At 42.5% G+C, this 17210-nt stretch overlaps 1 protein-coding gene across 1 annotated transcript; it reads left to right on the forward strand.

The window, feature by feature from the left end:
* Positions 1-407: 407 nt before the first annotated feature.
* TMEM9B (TMEM9 domain family member B) lies at positions 408-15751 on the forward strand. Its single transcript, XM_004593800.3, has 5 exons — positions 408-631; positions 1950-2041; positions 5804-5912; positions 9605-9739; positions 14799-15751. The coding sequence occupies exons 1-5, from the start codon at positions 527-529 to the stop codon at positions 14952-14954; spliced, it is 597 nt and encodes a 198-aa protein (XP_004593857.1). The 5' UTR covers positions 408-526; the 3' UTR covers positions 14955-15751.
* Positions 15752-17210: the final 1459 nt, after the last annotated feature.

The raw sequence follows: 17210 nt of genomic DNA on the forward strand, positions 1-17210 counted from the left end.
AGCGCTGGGGATGAACACCCCCGGCGCCCTGACCTGGGAGGAGTGGGACTCCCCGGAAAGTGATGGCTCGGCCAGTGCCGGCCCCGTTTTCACGGACTGGGACACTCGGCCATTCCAGGGGCAGCCGGGGTCTGGCAACCGAAGGCTCCGGCCTGCTACGGGCCTCCAGAGGCCGGCCTCTGACCGCCGGAGCTGGCCCTGGCGGCTGCAGAAGGCCTCGGGTGCTTCGGCGCCCTGGGGAAGGACACCCCGAGCGGAGGCCAGGCTGCCACCCATGCAGCAGCCCCCGATTCCGCCCCGGGGCCAAAGCCGGGCGACCGGGGACCGCGCAGCCTCCGGACCCTTCGCACGCGGAACCGTTTCCGGGGTGGATGGTTTTTGCTGCTGACCCGGCGCGGCGGGTGACGCGGAAGGGCCGGGCGGAAGCGTAGGCGCCGGAGCCGGATCCCAAGCCTGAGTCCGAGCCGGGAAGCCAGTCTCGGGGGGCGCGGCTCCGGCCTGTGGGGACGGGCCGGGTGAGGCAGCGATGGCGAGCCTGTGGGGAGGCCTCGTCGGCCTGGGCTCCGTGCTCCGCCTGCCCTGCCTGGCGCTGTGGGTGCTGCTGCTGGTGCCGCTGTCAGCCGCCGCCAAGGTGAGTCCCGCCCAGCCCTCGCCTCTGACAGGAGCTCCTCCCCTGCCCACCTGCTGTCCACTCTACTGGGCGACCCTGACAGCCCCCGGCCGGACAGCCTCTCCACCCCGTCCGCTAACCCGAGCCCCGGGCAAGTCCTCCTTGGGGACTCGGTCCATTCAGCCCCTTCCCGTGGAGGACCAGGGAGGGGCTCGCTCCGGACCTCCCTGCCCCCGTACTGCCCTCTGCGTTCCCGAGTTTTAAAGGAAGACCCCATCTGCGGAAGGGGTGAGGTGACCTCCAGGTCCCCCTGCCCCCAGGCTGCTGGGTGCCTCTAATTCTCCTGCTCTGGCCCCCTCAACATTGGGGATGCCTCGTTCCTGAGCCCTAGCCCGTTATCAATGACACTGCAGTTTTAAAACAACAACACTTTAAGTAGGGGAGGTGGCGGGCTACTGGAAGCAGCTGCGTTGTCAGGGGTGCTTTTGGAAGCTGTCCTACCCCCCACCCCCCACTAGAACAGCAGCCCCCACAGGTTTGTGGTCTGTTCTAGGCTGCCTCGTGTTTGTCCGAGAGGCTCTGGCTCAGAGCTAGTGCCTACTAGAAGTGGTTGCTGAGTGAGTTTGTGAACAGGTGGATCACTGTAGGCAGGGTTCCCTTTACGAAGGAAGAGGCTGCTCTCTCGCTCTGCCTAGGTAGTCACTCTTGCTCGGCCTCTTCAGACTTTTTTCTTGGAACCCGTCCTGTCAGCTAGTTCCCTAGGAGGCACACACCATACAGATCTCACCCACAATGAAACCACTGCCCTTCTGACGTTGGAGGTGGGTGGCTCTCAAACTTAACCCCTACTCTAGCACACTGGCTCACTCCTTTTCTCCATGTTGGAGTCCTTCCACCTGAGAAAGACGGTGGGCAGAACCAGGACTCTTTTTTTGTTTGTTTCTGAATAATTAGTTTGCTTATATGTAGCGCATATAGGCAATTATACATAAACATTCTTATATACAGGCACACTTGTCTATTATGTGTCTTTCTAATCATGGCTATGTGGTGAGAATATTAACACAATTGGATTGTCATGTGACCATAACTGTTTAAAAAGTCATGGCTTATGTATTAGGTATTATTTCAGAATAATTTTATGTACCATATGATTCATTAGCATTATCACAAAGGACTTGTGAGCTTTGAAATCTTGGATCTCTCCAAGTGAAGGTGTGAAATGAGTGGTTTTAGAATATCTGGCCAGCAATATGTATATGTCACGTTTTTGTTGTTGTTGCTGTTGTGGTTCATGTTAAATTGTAAACAAGCTGTGCTGTTTCCATTTTGGTTACAGAATTTCGAGGATGTTCGATGTAAATGCATCTGTCCTCCCTATAAAGAGAATTCTGGACATATTTATAATAAGAACATATCCCAGAAAGACTGGTAAGAGTTCTAGTTGCTGATTTTTTTTTGTATTGTTTCCTCCTGTGGTTATTGTTGCAAGTGCAGAATGTTCCTCTAAGGTATAGTTTCCTTTTGAAGTCGTCCTTTTTAAGCAAAGATGTCTAATTCTGTTAACATTTCTAAAAGTGAGAGTAGGACCCTAAAGGCATGATTACAGTTTAAAGGATTATTGTAGCTAAAATATTAAAATTCAGGAAGGGAGGGTTTCATATGGGATGAGACCAAGTTTGTGGCCCCTAATTATCTTAGTTATTTTAGGCCCCTAGTTATCATAGGTTAGGCTACAGATTTCTTTGTCACTTGCTCATCAGTAGAAGGTAAGCAAGCCGCCTTTATCTGGGTTATAGTTTGTACAATTTATAGGTTTTGATCATCATTGCCAGTGGGAGGCTGTGTTTAAAAATGGAAGGATCAAGAAGGAATGAAATAAACTATGTGTGGATGTATCAGGGTTTCCCATTTGGCGCGTGTGAATAGGTTATAGGTGTGGACAGTGTTGACCTGCTGTGCCCTCAGGAAGTCAGGCAGGCCCAGCATGGAGCCTGACGAACAGACAGCCTTCTCTGTTTATCTCCATGGGCCTTATAAATGATAGGTTTTTCTATTAATGAATCTTACTTATTTGAGAAGCAGGAACAGAAAGAAAAGTATGTCTTCCATCTGGTTTCCTCCCCAAATCCCATAGTAGCCAGGGCTGGAATAGGTTGGGGACTAGAAACTGGATCTGAATCTCCCAGGTGGGTGGCCAGGACCCCCACTCCTGTGGCCGTCATCTGTTGCCTCTCACTGGCAGGCAGTGACTTGACTGCTGCCCCAGGTACCCTCTTGCATGTGCCATGTTAATGTTCTTATATTACAAAGTGATTGGGCCACATTCTTACAGATTTTATAGTAGCAAGTTACTTTATAAAATGCATCAAAGTTTGGCTAAGTCTTTAAATTCTATAATTTTCCCAAACATGTTGACCCCATATAATCAGTTGGTTCTGTTATCAGTAAGAGGACACGATGCCTCTTATTTGAATAGTGGATGGACTCATTCTTCAACTGTTTAGCATTCATCTTTTCACTAACTGGTTAAGGACTAGAAAACAGCTTATTGGGTCCTTCCCTCTTCCCTCCTACTCTACAAGGCTGCCTTCCTGCAGCTTAGCCTTATACTAGGTTCTCAACAGACTGAAAAAAAAAATTTAGAATTTTTTTTTTATTGGATAGGCAGATTTAGAGAAAGGAGAGACAGGGAGAAATGTCTTCCGTCTACTGGTTCACTCCCTAAATGGCTTCAACAGCCAGAGCCAAAGCCAGGAACCTCTTCCAAGTCTCCCATATGGAGGCAGGAGCCCAAGGCTTTGAGTCATCCTCGACTGCTCTCCCAGGCCATAGGCAGGGAGCAGGATGGGAAGTGGACCAGCCGGGACATGAACTGCTGCCCATATGGGATGCTAGTACTGAAGGTGGAGGATTAGCCTGTTGAGCCATGGTCCCAACTCTGAAATTTGTTAACTGGCTTTAGAAAGGCAGGCAAGTTATGATCAACCAGGATGTTGGGACTTTTTCCAGGCCTCAAATATCTATAAATCATCAATTGTTTTTTTATCTTCTGATTTTCTAAGTCTTTGTTTTTGTCCAATAGTTAGCTTTATTTCTTTATGGACTTAACACTGGCTAACTTAAACTTTAAGGAAAATTAGAGTGCTCTGGAGTGTAGTTTAAAGCTGATAATGCCTCTTTTTGTCACGAGAGGGAGCTGTTGCCTACTTCCCAGAGTAGAGAATTCAATCTAGCTCTGTTTATGACCAGTCACCCAGAGCCAGCCATTCTACTTCCTTTTCAACCCTTCACAATTTATGCACAGTAGTGACTACCTTGTTACGAAATGTATTGTCCTTCTGAGAAGTAAATACTTGCTCAGCACTTGAACTTCCAACTAATTTTTAGGTTTCGTTGCTGAGGCTTCCATAACTGAGGTAAATGTCATTTTCCTGGGGTTTAGGGGGAGAAAGGCTGACCTGGGAATTAGAGACCTGAACTATGGTCCTTCATCAGTTTCTGCTTGGCCCTGGGACCTTATGCAGGTGACTTCTGTTGAGTGGCGGGCACTGCATGGCCTCCCTGATTGTGAAATGGGTAAGCGCCTGTTGCAGGATTTAGCTTCCTCGGCTCGTGTTATGGGCTTGTTTAGTAGAAATCCATGCCTGGCCTTCCTTGTGCTTAGCATAAATAACACGGATTTTATGGTGTGAGTTGTGGGACCTTACCCGTATTTGAAATGCTACCGGGCCCGGCGCCGTGGCCTAGTGGCTAAAGTCCTCGCCTTGATCCCATATGGGCGCCGGTTCTAATCCCGGCTGCTCCACTTCCCATCCAGCTCCCTGCTTGTGGCCTGGGAAAGCAGTTGAGGACAGCCCAATGCTTTGGGACTGTGCACCTGCGTGGGAGACCCGGAAGAGGTTCCTGGTTCCCGGCTTCGGATCAGCGCAGCACCAGCCTTTGCGGTCACTTGAAGAGTGAATCATCGGACGAAAGATCTTCCTCTCTGTCTCTCCTCCTCTGTATATATCTGACTTTGTAAAAAAAATAAATAAATCTTAAAAAAAAAGAAATGCTACCAATGAAGATTAAATTTTCCTTACTATCTTTGTTACAATTAAACTTAAGTTTAAGGATAACTGAGATGTTATCATTTGTGCCATTTTGGGTTTTCCTTCTAATGCCACAATTCAGAGGGAGCAGAGCTCCCCCCCCCGCCCAAAGTGCCTTTTCAGGAGACAGGAAGAAGTCTAGAGCCTGGAGCATCTTAGGGGAATGGGCTGCCTGGGCAGGCCCTGAGGTGGACATTAGGCCACAAGAAACACCTGCGGAAGAGAGGCCAGAGGGCAGGGAGCTGCTAAGCCACCTTTGGGACAGGAAAGCCCACTCTGTTGTTGGCAGTCGGAGTGGTAGACCCCCAAGACCTGAGGAGACTTAGGATGAAAGTATCTATTGGAATTGGCAGATTTCTGGCAAAAGTTTTTTTTTTTTATGATGATGCTTTTTTAAAATATAAAACATAAGTAGACTAGAAAGCAGGTAGCATAAACAATAAACACTATCTTACAGCAGCAAAAGCATTCTTGTTAAAAATATATTTTTTTCAGGGTAATCAGTTTTCATTTTTAAAATGGTTTTATTGTCCTAATTCTACTTGTTCTTGCTTTTCCAATAAAATTTTACCCAGTAGGGAAAATTTGGATTTTTTCTTAGTGTGTTCAGTGTTTAGGATTTCAGAATGCACCATGCTGTTAAATGTGATAAGCAGATTATGAGACATACTGTGACAGTTAGGAATGATAGTTAATTCAGAGGAAATAATCTCGTATTTGAATAGTGTTGTGTGCCACTTTAAACCAGGTACCATAATTTTGTTTGGTGAGAAATACTCACAACTTGAGCCTACATCTAACTTGATTTGTTAAGTAGTTTTGATCGCATTTAGGATTTCCAAATGCATTTCTAGCTCTTTAATAGTAGCTATCTGGAGATAGAGAGCAGGCCCTTGCCTTTAGGCCTTCTTAAACTGTTAAAGTATAACAAAGTGCTAACGCTGAGAGGAAATGATTTCACTTTGCATTATTGATCATGGCTCCTTACATTCCTCCATTAGGTATACTCAGTGAATATTCTAAACTTCAGAAAGGATTTGATCAATTCCAATAGAAAGTGCGACCATGCTTAAGTAATCTTTTCTCTTGGCTTTTCCAGTGACTGCCTTCATGTTGTGGAGCCCATGCCTGTGCGGGGCCCCGATGTAGAAGCGTACTGTCTACGCTGTGAATGTAAATATGAGGAAAGAAGTTCTGTTACAATCAAGGTAAAGAATCTATTTGTATATATCTTTTTCTGGGTAATCCCTAGACAAGATGGATGGAAAATTCTGGACCCCTGTCCCAAAAGAAGTATGGGCCGGCTTCACTGAGATGCTCTGTGGACTGATTAGAATTTGTTAGACAGAGACATGAGAAGGCACAGAAATGCCCTCTGTGTAATTAGTATATTACAGAAGAATACTCTGGCTTCTCTATGGGCCATGTATACGAAAGTCTTGTGAGAACAACATGAGTAAGACCCGTTCTCCCTGTCCTCTCAGCACTTTGAAAAGAATTAGGGACTGGTGTGATGACTCTATTGGCAAAATCCTCCACCCCCAAGTGCCAGCATCTCATATCGGCATTGGTTCATGTCCCAGCTTGTTCCACTTCCCATCTAGCTCCCTGCCTGTGGCCTGGACAAGCAGTCGAGGATGGCCCAAAGTCTTGGGACCCTGCACCTGCATGGGGAATTCTGGTTCCTGGCTTTGACTGGCTCAGCTCCGGTCATTGCAGCCATTTAGGGAGTGAACCAGTGGGTCAAAAATCTTTCTGTCTCTCCTCTGTCTGTAAATCTGCCTTTTGAGTGACCATAAATAAATCTTAAAAAGAAAGAAAGAAAAGTAAAGAAAGATAGGAAAAAAAGAGTTAGGGTCAGGCATGATGGCTCATCTGGCTAATCCTCTATCTGCAAGCTCCAGCATCCCATATAGGTGCAAGTTCATGTCCTGGGTGCTCCACTTCCCATCCACTCCATGCTTATTACCTGGGAAAGCAACAGAGCATAGCCCAAAGCCTTGGGACCATTGTGGCCATGTACAGAGTGAAACAGCAAATGGAAGATTTTTCTACTTGTCTGTCTTTCTACTATCTTCCCAATAGAAATGGATAAATCTTTAAAAAAAAGAGAGTAGAAAAGAAAGAAAATAATTCAATATATAGTAACTATTCTAGAAATATCACCTCTGGATTTTAAAATTATCGTTCTTTGTTTCCTGGAGGAAATGGAGAGTAGATAACTCTTAATTTGGATCACTGATGATTTCAGTTACTTTATTATGGTGGCTAATTTTTGTCCCAGACCTTTCTACATGGCACTTCCCATTCCTTTTCTGTAAAAATGCCTTCTGGGAAATCTGGGGTAGTCAGTTATATCAATCACAAAGATTTCTGTGGGAGAGCTTTTGTATTATAGAGAAATTCTCTTGATAGGTTTTACATTTTTGAAAAAATTTATTTACTTGAAAAGCAAAATAACAGAGAGGATGAGAGAAAACAAGAAAACTTTTTCAGATGCTGGTTCACTTCCCAAATGCCTACAGCATCCAGGGCCAGGCCAGGTCAGAGCCAGAAACTACATCTGGGTCTCCTGCTTAGCTCACAGGATTGAAGCCTTCTACCTCCTAGGCACCCAGGACACGAAGCAGCACTTGGGGATGGAGGATTAGCTAGTTGAGCCATTGTGCCATCCCTACTATGAATCGCTTGTAATTGTGCAGTTCCATAAGATTCAGTACATTTAAAACAGCTGTACCAGGCATGATGGCTCGGTGGCTAAATTCTCACTTTGTGTGCACCGGGATCCTATATGGGCACCAGTTCATGTCCTGGCTGCTCCACTTCCCATCCAGCTCTGTACTTGTTCCCTGGGAAGGCAATAGAGGATGGCCAAAGGCCTTGGCATCCTGCTCTCGCAGGGAAACCTGGAAAAAGCTGCTGGCTCCTGGGTTCAAATCTGCTCAGCTCAGGTTTTCGTACTTGGAAGTGAACCAACAGACAGAAGATCTTTCTATAAATCTGCCTCGCCAATAAAAATAAATAAATCTTTATTTCTTAAAAAAATAAAAATAATAAGACAGTTTATTTTTTAAGGCAGAGAAAATATTTTGTTTAGTTCTAGCCATCTAAATGAAACTAGTATTTATGAGAGGAAAGGAATCCTAACAGGAACGAACAGACAAGTTTACTCAAAAACACTTCAGGTTTCAGAAACTAGCATCCAATTAACTGGATCATTCCACTTTGTGCAAACTATGGAAGGGTCTGAACTGCTTGCATATAACCCAGATTGAAATCAAGTCAAAGAGAGGCTTTGACCTGATGTAATCATTGATAGGTACAGAGTAGTTAAAATGTTTAACTCTACAAATTTACATATTTTGCAGTCGTAAAATAAGATGAAAGCTACTTACATTACCTGCTGTTTTCTAACATAATATTTTTGTTTTAATGGTAATGCAGGAAAGTGAACCACGGCGTGTAATGCAGTATCAAAGCAGATAACATAGGCACATACGCCTGATTTCTTCTCTTTCACCTCCAGCTCCTTACCCCCTTAAAATAGCTTTTCTAAAACTACTTGTTCTGAAACTTTCATGCCCATTTATGATTAAATCCTATTCCCACACCCAGCGCTAGATAATCACTATTCTAATATCTGTGCCTACACAGCTGAGCATTCCTATGGTTGCAATAATGTAATACATGATCTCCCATGACTGGTCTTTCACTAAGTATATTGTTTTTAATGTTTGCCCAAGTTTTAGTATATATCAATACTTTATCCAGTTTTATTGAATAGTATTCTAATATATGAATATCCATTCATCAGTTGATAGACACTTGGATTATTTCCAGATTTTCTTTTTACTATAATGAGCACCACTGTCATGAATATCTTTTTTAAAGATTTATTTATTTTTATTATAAAGTCAGATATACACAGAGGAGGAGAGACAGAGAGGAAGATCTTCCGTCCGATGATTCACTCCTCAAGTGACCGCAACGGCTAGTGCTGCGCTGATCCGAAGCCGGGAACCAGGAACCTCTTCCGGGTCTCCCACGCAGGTGCAGGGTCTCAAAGCATTGGGCTGTCCTCAACTGCTTTCCCAGGCCACAAGCAGGGAGCTGGATGGGAAGTGGAGCAGCCGGGATTAGAACCGGCGCCCATGTGGGATCACTGCGCATTCAAGGTGAGGACCTCAGCCACTAGGCCACGGCGCTGCTGTGCCCAAATATCTTTTACTCGTACTTGTGTGGATATGTGTCCTCTTTTCTCTTCATAAATTCCTTAATGTGGTGATTTTATGTTTTGCTTTTTAAGACACTGCTAGATTGTTCTCCAAAGCAGTTCTACCGTTTTCCATTCCTACCAGCAGTGAGGAGGATCCTGTTTCCCCACATCCTTGTCAACACTTGTATATCTAATCCAGTGATGTGTCACACCACACATTTTAGCACACAAATGAACACCCCCAGAAAACCAATGTTTTCACAACTATTTTGTATTTCTTAGTTGATCTAAAAGAGTGCCTTGTTGATATTGATGTGAATTGCATTTTCTGTTAGGGTTCCTTTAAGTTGTTTCAGCAACAGTGCTGAATGTAGGATGCTCTGTTTAGTTTTTTAAAAAACTTCGTGTGCTGGCTGGCAGTGGTGTCATGTGATTAGCAATGATAAGGATGAGGTTTTTGAAGACCTTCAAAAAGCTCTCCAAAGCAAATGCTCTCTTCTTCTTTTTTTTTAATATAATATTTTGCTGAGGGGTTGGGGTTGTTCCTTACATTGGAATCTGGTTTGCATAGAAATCCAGGCTGCTTAGCAGACACATCAGTCTTCACTGTGACTTTACTAGCTTTGCACAAAATTCTGATTCCTGGCTTAAACAGCGATATGACTTGATGTCAATTTCCTTTAGGTTACCATTATAATTTATCTGTCCATTTTGGGCCTTCTGCTTCTGTACATGGTATATCTTACTCTAGTGGAGCCCATACTGAAGAGGCGCCTCTTCGGACACTCACAGTTGATACAGAGCGAGGAGGACATTGGGGTAAGTGCTCAGCCTACCCTGGCTGCTCTGGGCCAGTCTCTGTCAACACATGGCATAAAGCACAAGTGACAAGTAGTCACTTGTAGATGTTTTGTACTGGGGCAGAACCCCAGCTAGCAAAACCAAAGCCAGTTCTTGTAATACACATCCCTTTCCTTCTGCAGAACTCTAAGTGTGGCAGCTTAAACTGGGGGTCCTTGGGGAAGGGGCTCTTTACAGGGAGAAAAGCATCGGGGCTAGCCTTCGCCTGCAATGCTTTCTGTCAATATCAACACGTATGTTGGCAAGGAGGCTTTAGTGGAAGGAAGAGCATGGAGACCATGATGTTCTTTTCTTTATAAACTACAACTTGATAATCTGATAAATGTTTGTATTCCCTTTGTTCCTCCTGCCTAATAAAATTTGGTTTTTTTCTTTCATTCAAAAAAAATCATTTTAGTTACTCTTCTTAACTTTAAAACACATTTTTATTTGTACTTATAGTTGGTATAATGGATGTGTTAATAGTTTCATGGTCTCCATTTTGTTTTCCTACTTCTTCATTCTAGACTATGTTGAGAAATCACATAGTCCACAAACTTATTTTTCCTGATCACTTAGAACAGCACATTGTCTGTTTTATGCTTGTCCTGTTTGGGATTGTTTCTGAATTTCTATTACTTTATTATTATATTTCTTAAGAAATTGGTTTTTATTTAAAAAAAAAAAAAGATTTATTTGCTATTTGAAAGGCAGAGTTACAGAGCAAGAAGAAAACAAAGAGAGATCTTCTATCTGCTGGTTTGCTCCCCAAATGGCCACGATGGCTGGGGATGAGCCAGGTGAAGCCAGGAGCCAGGAGCTATTTCCAAGTGTTCCAGATGTATGGAAGTGCCCAACTCCTTAGGCCATCCTCAGCTGCTTTTCAAGGTGCGTTAGCAGGGAACTGAATAGAAAGTATAACATCTGGGACTCAAATTAGCACCCATATTGGATGCCAGCACTGCAGACTGGCTTAGCCCGCTATGTCGCTACGTCGCTATGTCAGCCTCACAGAAATTACGTTTTCTTTTGGATTATTTTATTGGGCTATATTCCTTAAAGAGGATAGAATTAAGTATAGTCTCAAGAATCAATTCCAAAAGCCAAACCCAGCATGAACCCTTTTCAATCATGTCAAAAGCCATTTTTCTCTAGCATGGCTTGGGTGCCTAATGGTAAGAGCTGGGAGAGCCAGCACTGTGGCACTAAGCCTCCTCCAGTGGCACTGGCATCCTATGTGGGCGACTGAGTCCCAGCTGCTCCATTTGTAATGCAGCTCCCTGCTACTATGTCGGGGAAAGCAGCAGAAGATGGCGCAGGTGTCTCAGACCCTGTTGCCTCCTGGCTCTTGGCTTCAGATCAGCTCAGTTCCAGCAGTTGTGGCCATATGGGAAGTGAGTCAGCAAACAAGATTTCTGTCCTTCCTTCTCTCTGTAAGTCTGCCTTTCAAATAAAAATAACATTTAAAAATTTTTAAAAAGGATAGGGAGGGGATTCTGACTGGAAGTTTGGGTCATGACAACAAACAGAGCCTGCTCTTTGGTGAAATACATGGTGTTTCATGAACATCAATTAGGAATACTCAACTTTTGAGCAAGATCTTAAATTTTTTGGTTAAGAGTTGTCGTAGAAACACCTGTGTTTGCTTCTTTTCCCTTGCTCCTTATATTAATTCATCCAGCACATAATGGCTTAACTTTTCTATACCTGGTACTATTTTGGGTACTAAGAATATAAAGAGATAAATAACACAAATACAAAAACAAGCCTGTAAAAGAAAGGACTGACAATAGTGCAGTTCCCTTTTTATTTGGAATCATTTAAGAAACATTTATTTTAGAAGATTGCTTAGAGGATGTGGGCTACTGTGGAAGAAAGAGCTAGAAGGACTGGAGTTTGTGTCCTGGAAGCATTAGAATCTCAAATGCTGTTTCCCTGTTAATTTTCACTTGCATTTTCAGGGTTTTTTAACCTTGACATTACAGACATTTTAGATTAAGTATTTCTTTGTTGGAGATTTGGGGGGAGGTTTCCTGTTCATTGTGAGATGAAGGTACTTCAAAAAGTTGGTGGAAGATGCATCTTCTAAAAAAAGAAAAAACTATGCATGGATTTCAAAATTTCCTGTCCACAAACAAACCAGTCTTGCTTCCATCTTCCCACGAACTTATTGAAGTTCCTTCCCGCTTAGCAATATCTGATTGTCCACCACGTGCCAGCAGCATCCTCCTGCTCTCCATACCCATCCCACCTACATCCTAGTCATGGCAGAACTGTCCGTTGACATTGCCAGATGTCCCTAGGAAGCACAACTGCCCTAACTGTTGATAAATGAAAAATGTGGTTCCAAGGCCACTTAAACCATTTCATTACAGGCACTTAGGTTGAAAAGTCTGACTTTGCCCACATTCTTTACAACCTACGTATCTATTCTTGATTTCTGAAACAGCACTGACATGTGTGTGAACTAAAATGATGGATGCTAAACTGCATCCAACTGTAGGCAAGTCCATGTGGGTCAGGCCCCTGATTGTGAGGGCAGGTGCTCGGGAACTGTTCTGCAAACCGGTGATTGCTCCTGCACGTGCGTTGAGCTAGAGTGCCCTGGCTCATCACTTCTTGGCCTTTTGGCTAAGATGGGGTGAAAAGCCTGACTCTTGGCTATCTGTTAAACTTATGCTGATCAGAGAGAGATTTTCTGACCAGAGCTGTGAGTTTACACTAATAACTCCATCTAAAAAGAAATTAAATTTAGTTAAAAAAATGTTAAGTCCTATTTTTTTCATTCATTTTAAATCAAGTAAGTTAGTACAAATAGGTTAAGGAGCTCCCTGCAAGTAGTCAAAATATTTACTGTATCACATATCCAGGACACATCATCATTATTATCAAAGCATTACATTAAAACATGTTTTGTATTTATTGTAATTTTATCAGGTGTAAAAAGAATAAACATATAAAAAGGGCAAATCTCTGCATTCTTCCAACATCCTTGACCATGAGCAAACCAGTTCACTCTTGTTCTAATACGTGTAGAACAGACCAAAAGGATTAACTGGTTTGTTTAGGCTTTTGAGTTTGTTCCTTAAGATTTTTCTCTCACTAGCTTAAAAAATAGATAACAGAACTATGAACCTGATAGGTGCCCAGCCGATAAAGTCCATCCCTCCTCTCAGCCTTGTTGATACCAAAACAAACCAGTGGTGATAATGTTTTATATACAAATCCATTGAGGCACCATATTTCTATAGTGGCATTTTAATCTACCTGAACACAAGCTGTGCATTCGGAAGCTAGGACATCAAATCAAGGTTAGGCATAGTTTTGTTTGTGCTAAATGACCTTGGGTTGGTGTATTTCCTTATAGGAAATCAAGTAATCCTAAACCTGAGCCATCCTTTCTCCTTACCTTCTTTCTTCTATCTTTGAAATATTTGAACTTTGTGGAATTATCTTTATTATTTTCATTTGTAAGGTTAAAAAATATTCAGCCATTACTTAAATTGAGTGAAAAGGAAATTTTGGCAAAGAAGGCAAGAAGTGATTCGTCATAGCCAACTGTGTGAGCCTCAGGCAGTATAGCACATTGAGTTAAGGTGCCTCATGGGACACCGCATCCCATGTCAGAGTCCTCACTACGATGCTTCTGAGCCAGTATTCCTGCTAATGCACCTGAGAGGCAGCAGACGATGGTGCAAAGACTTAGGTTCTTGCCTTCTGTGTGGGAGAACGAACGGAGTTGCTCACTCCTGTCTTCAGCCTCTCATTGCCCTGCCTTTCACAGGCTTTGTCATTCTTTCTTTCAAAGATTCAATATTGGACCCAGCATAGTAGCATAGTGGCTAAAGTTATTGCCTTGCATGCGCTGGGATCCCATGTGCCAGCTCCCTGCTTGTGGCCTGGGAAAGCAGTGAAGGATGGTCCAAAGCCTTGAGACCTTACACCCATATGGGAGATCTGGAAGAAACTCCAGGCTCCTGGCTTCAGCTCAGCTCAGCTCTGGCTGTTGCTGCCACTTGGTGAGTGAATCAGTGAATAGAAGATCTTTCTCTCTATAAATCTGACTTTCCAATAAAAATGAATTAATTTAAAAAAAGGAAAAAGAAAAAGCTCTTTGAAAATTGAGACAATACATAGTTCATTGTTAAAACCAGGTGTTATAATACCATGTAGTTATAATCACATATATGGTCGTGAAACTAGGCATAGCTTCCCACAAACGTGCTGATTCCCACCCTGCACATATAATACAGCTTTTCTATGACAAGCACACTAAAACAATGTTTTTTCTTTCCCCTAGAGGCAAATCTTAGTTTAAGCGACATGACTTGTGACTTGGATCTTGTGTTGGACTACTTAATAGCTTTACTAACACAGTGTTCAGGAAAAAAGGGATCAAGGAGAAAGCAAACAAAAGCAATGAATTACCATTGAATGCTGTTTGTCATTTAGACAGCTGTATTTGTGTCTCATTTATAGGTAGGAACGGTGATTTCCTGTGTAATGACTATAAACGTGCAGTTGCATTGGTTTGTTTTGAGCTGGATAGGTTGGCTTTACACACAGACACCTGGGCACCCCCGCAGTGGCCTCTTGGCTAACGCAGCAGCTAACACGGGAGCCACTGGGTGCTCAACAGTGAGAGAGTCAAGTGTTTCTTGTATACAGATATACTGAAGTAAAGAATTCTTTACTGTCCTTGATGTCAGAGGGTGATTGTAGTATTTGAGCTGTTTCCCTCTCCTTTCTTTTCTTTTCTTAACAATTCCAATGTAGTGGGAGTTGGGAAATTAAACAGTATTTCCTCTGCCACAGATTAGTTATATAGTATTGAATTAAGTCAGCCAAAACCGTACTTTATATATCTGTAACATGGAGATACTGTAGATGTTCTTCATCTGCTAATCAGGGATGCCTCTTTTTTTTTTTTAAGATGTGTTTATTTACTGAAAGAGTTACAGAGACAGATGGTTCTGTGTGTGAGTATGTTTTACACTGACTGCATCATCTCTGATATTCTCTCTTCTCTGATTTCTAGGATCACCAGCCTTTTGCAAATGCCCACGATGTGCTGGCCCGTTCCCGCAGCCGAGCCAATGTTCTGAACAAGGTAGAGTATGCCCAGCAGCGCTGGAAACTTCAAGTCCAAGAGCAACGAAAATCTGTCTTTGACCGACATGTTGTCCTCAGCTAATTGGGACATGAATTCAAAGTGACTAGAAAGAGACAAAACAGACAATTGGAAAGAACTGACCGAGTTTTCCTGGGTTTTGTTTTAATGCCCTTTTTGATCTCACCAACTCTCACCGAAGACTCAAAATTGGAAGCAAAAACATGCTTGGTATTTTTTTCCCCTGTCACCGTATTAATAGAGACTTTTTAAAAGCACACACTTCAAAGTCAGCCAATAAACCTTTTACTACTGTGACTTTTACTAATAAAATAAACCTTTCTGATAGTTATCTTAAAATCCTTTACCTGGAACAAGCACTGTCTTTTTCACTACACAGTTTTAACTTGGCTTTTCAGATGACTTTCCGGGTTTAGTTTGCTTTTTGCAGAAGGGAGGGATGTGTGGGAAGTGTTTCACACAGCTTTTCTCAAGTCACTTTCCTAAACAAGCTTTTGTAAATAGTCCTTACCTCCTGTTTTCAAGTTTCGTTTGTATTTTGCAGTGTAACCAGCCTCATCAAAGTGCTGACTTACTCAACTGACTTTTGCACTGACTATATTATCTAGGTATCTGGTTGGCCCATGACTGAACTTCATGGTAAACTGGCTCTGAAATGCCTGGTGGCTTTTCACAAAATGCAGATTCTGCTCATGCACGGTGATGTATGATGCAGTGCATCTCAGAACTGGCTGTTTGCTAGTTTACTCTAATGACTAAACATAGGCTTGATGTGTGTGGTCGTCCTCATCTTGTTGAAGTATTTTTAAGGACAAATCTTAAGGACCTGGATACTTACAATGAAGAAGTTTTCTTTTAAACCCAAGCCTCCTTGGATTGCTAACATACACATATTTGTTGGCATTTCTGCTCATAGAGGCAGCTGCTTGACCGCTAGTGTGTGCAACTTTGAACCAGGATTGGAATTCTGGGTGCCTTTTTTGAAAGGATATAGCAGTTGTTGGATAATTGACGTTTTCTTCCTATGTCCTCTTTGGAATGTAATAATAAAAACAATCTTAAAATACATATTAATGTATCTATGAAATCTAGATTTTTCTTCCTCTCCTTTGCTGATGGTAAATTTGATAATCCAAACCTCCACCCTGTTTGAGACAGTGCTGCTTCACATTAATCTAATCAGAAACATCAATGCTAAATTTGTGAGCATATGCAAAAAGAATGTATAAATTCTTAGATGGGTCTCTGAAAAGTATAAACCTATCATTCTGATAAATTAAGAGACAAAATTCTTAAGGAATTCTTACCCTACAAAAACCTTGGAACATTGAGTTTAAATATTTTAAGTGAATAGGGATGAGATTTTAGGAGCTGTTAGCAGAAAAAAAAAAAAGGTTTGATGGCACTTAATTTCATCAAATAGATTTTATTAATTGAAAAGAATTAGGCACAACCCTGACCAAGTGAGATTTATCATGGGCATTCGCAAGTGAGATTTATCATGGCAATCATTCAAACCTAAAGAAGAAAAACCACATGATCAGATTAATAGAGGCAGAGAAACATCCAATATCTTCATGACAAAAACTCTCAGCAAACTAGGAAGAAAAGAGAATTTCCTTAAGTAGTGGATAAAGACCATATATATTTTATATGTTATATATATATATATATATATGTATGTGTGTGTGTGTGTGTGTGTGTGTATGTGTGTATATATGTTACCTTTAATGATAAGAAACTAGAAACGTCCCCTAAGATCACAGTAAAGGGGCCCGGCACGGTGACCTAGCAGCTAAAGTCCTTGCCTCGAATGCACCAGGATCCCATATGGGCACTGGTTCTAGTCCAGGCAGCTCCACTTCCCATCCAGCTCCCTGCTTGTGGCCTGGGAAAGCAGTCGAGGACAGCCCAAAGCTTTGGGACCCTACACTCGCGTGGGAGACCTGGAAAGAAGTTCTGGCTCCTGCTTCAGATCCAGCCGTTGTGGTCACTTGGGGAGTGAATCAACAGACAGAAGATCTTCCTCTCTATCTCTCCTCCTCTCTGTATATCTGACTTTCCAATAAAAAATAAAATAAATCTTTTAAAAAAAGATCAAAGCAAAGGACGTATCCTATCTCATCACTCACATGAAATGTACAGGAAGCTCTAGTATACGCAATAAGACAAGGAAATTAAAGGTATAAAGATTGGGAAAAAAGGTTGTTTACAGATTACATAATTGTTTAAAAATGGACAAAACCAAATTCCTCACCCTAAGAAGTGATCCTAACTAAGTTTCAGGAAACAAGATTAATATACCAAACTCAATTATTT

Source organism: Ochotona princeps, chromosome 4 (genome assembly GCF_030435755.1).
Source record: "Ochotona princeps isolate mOchPri1 chromosome 4, mOchPri1.hap1, whole genome shotgun sequence".
Taxonomy (NCBI): Eukaryota; Metazoa; Chordata; class Mammalia; order Lagomorpha; family Ochotonidae; genus Ochotona; species Ochotona princeps.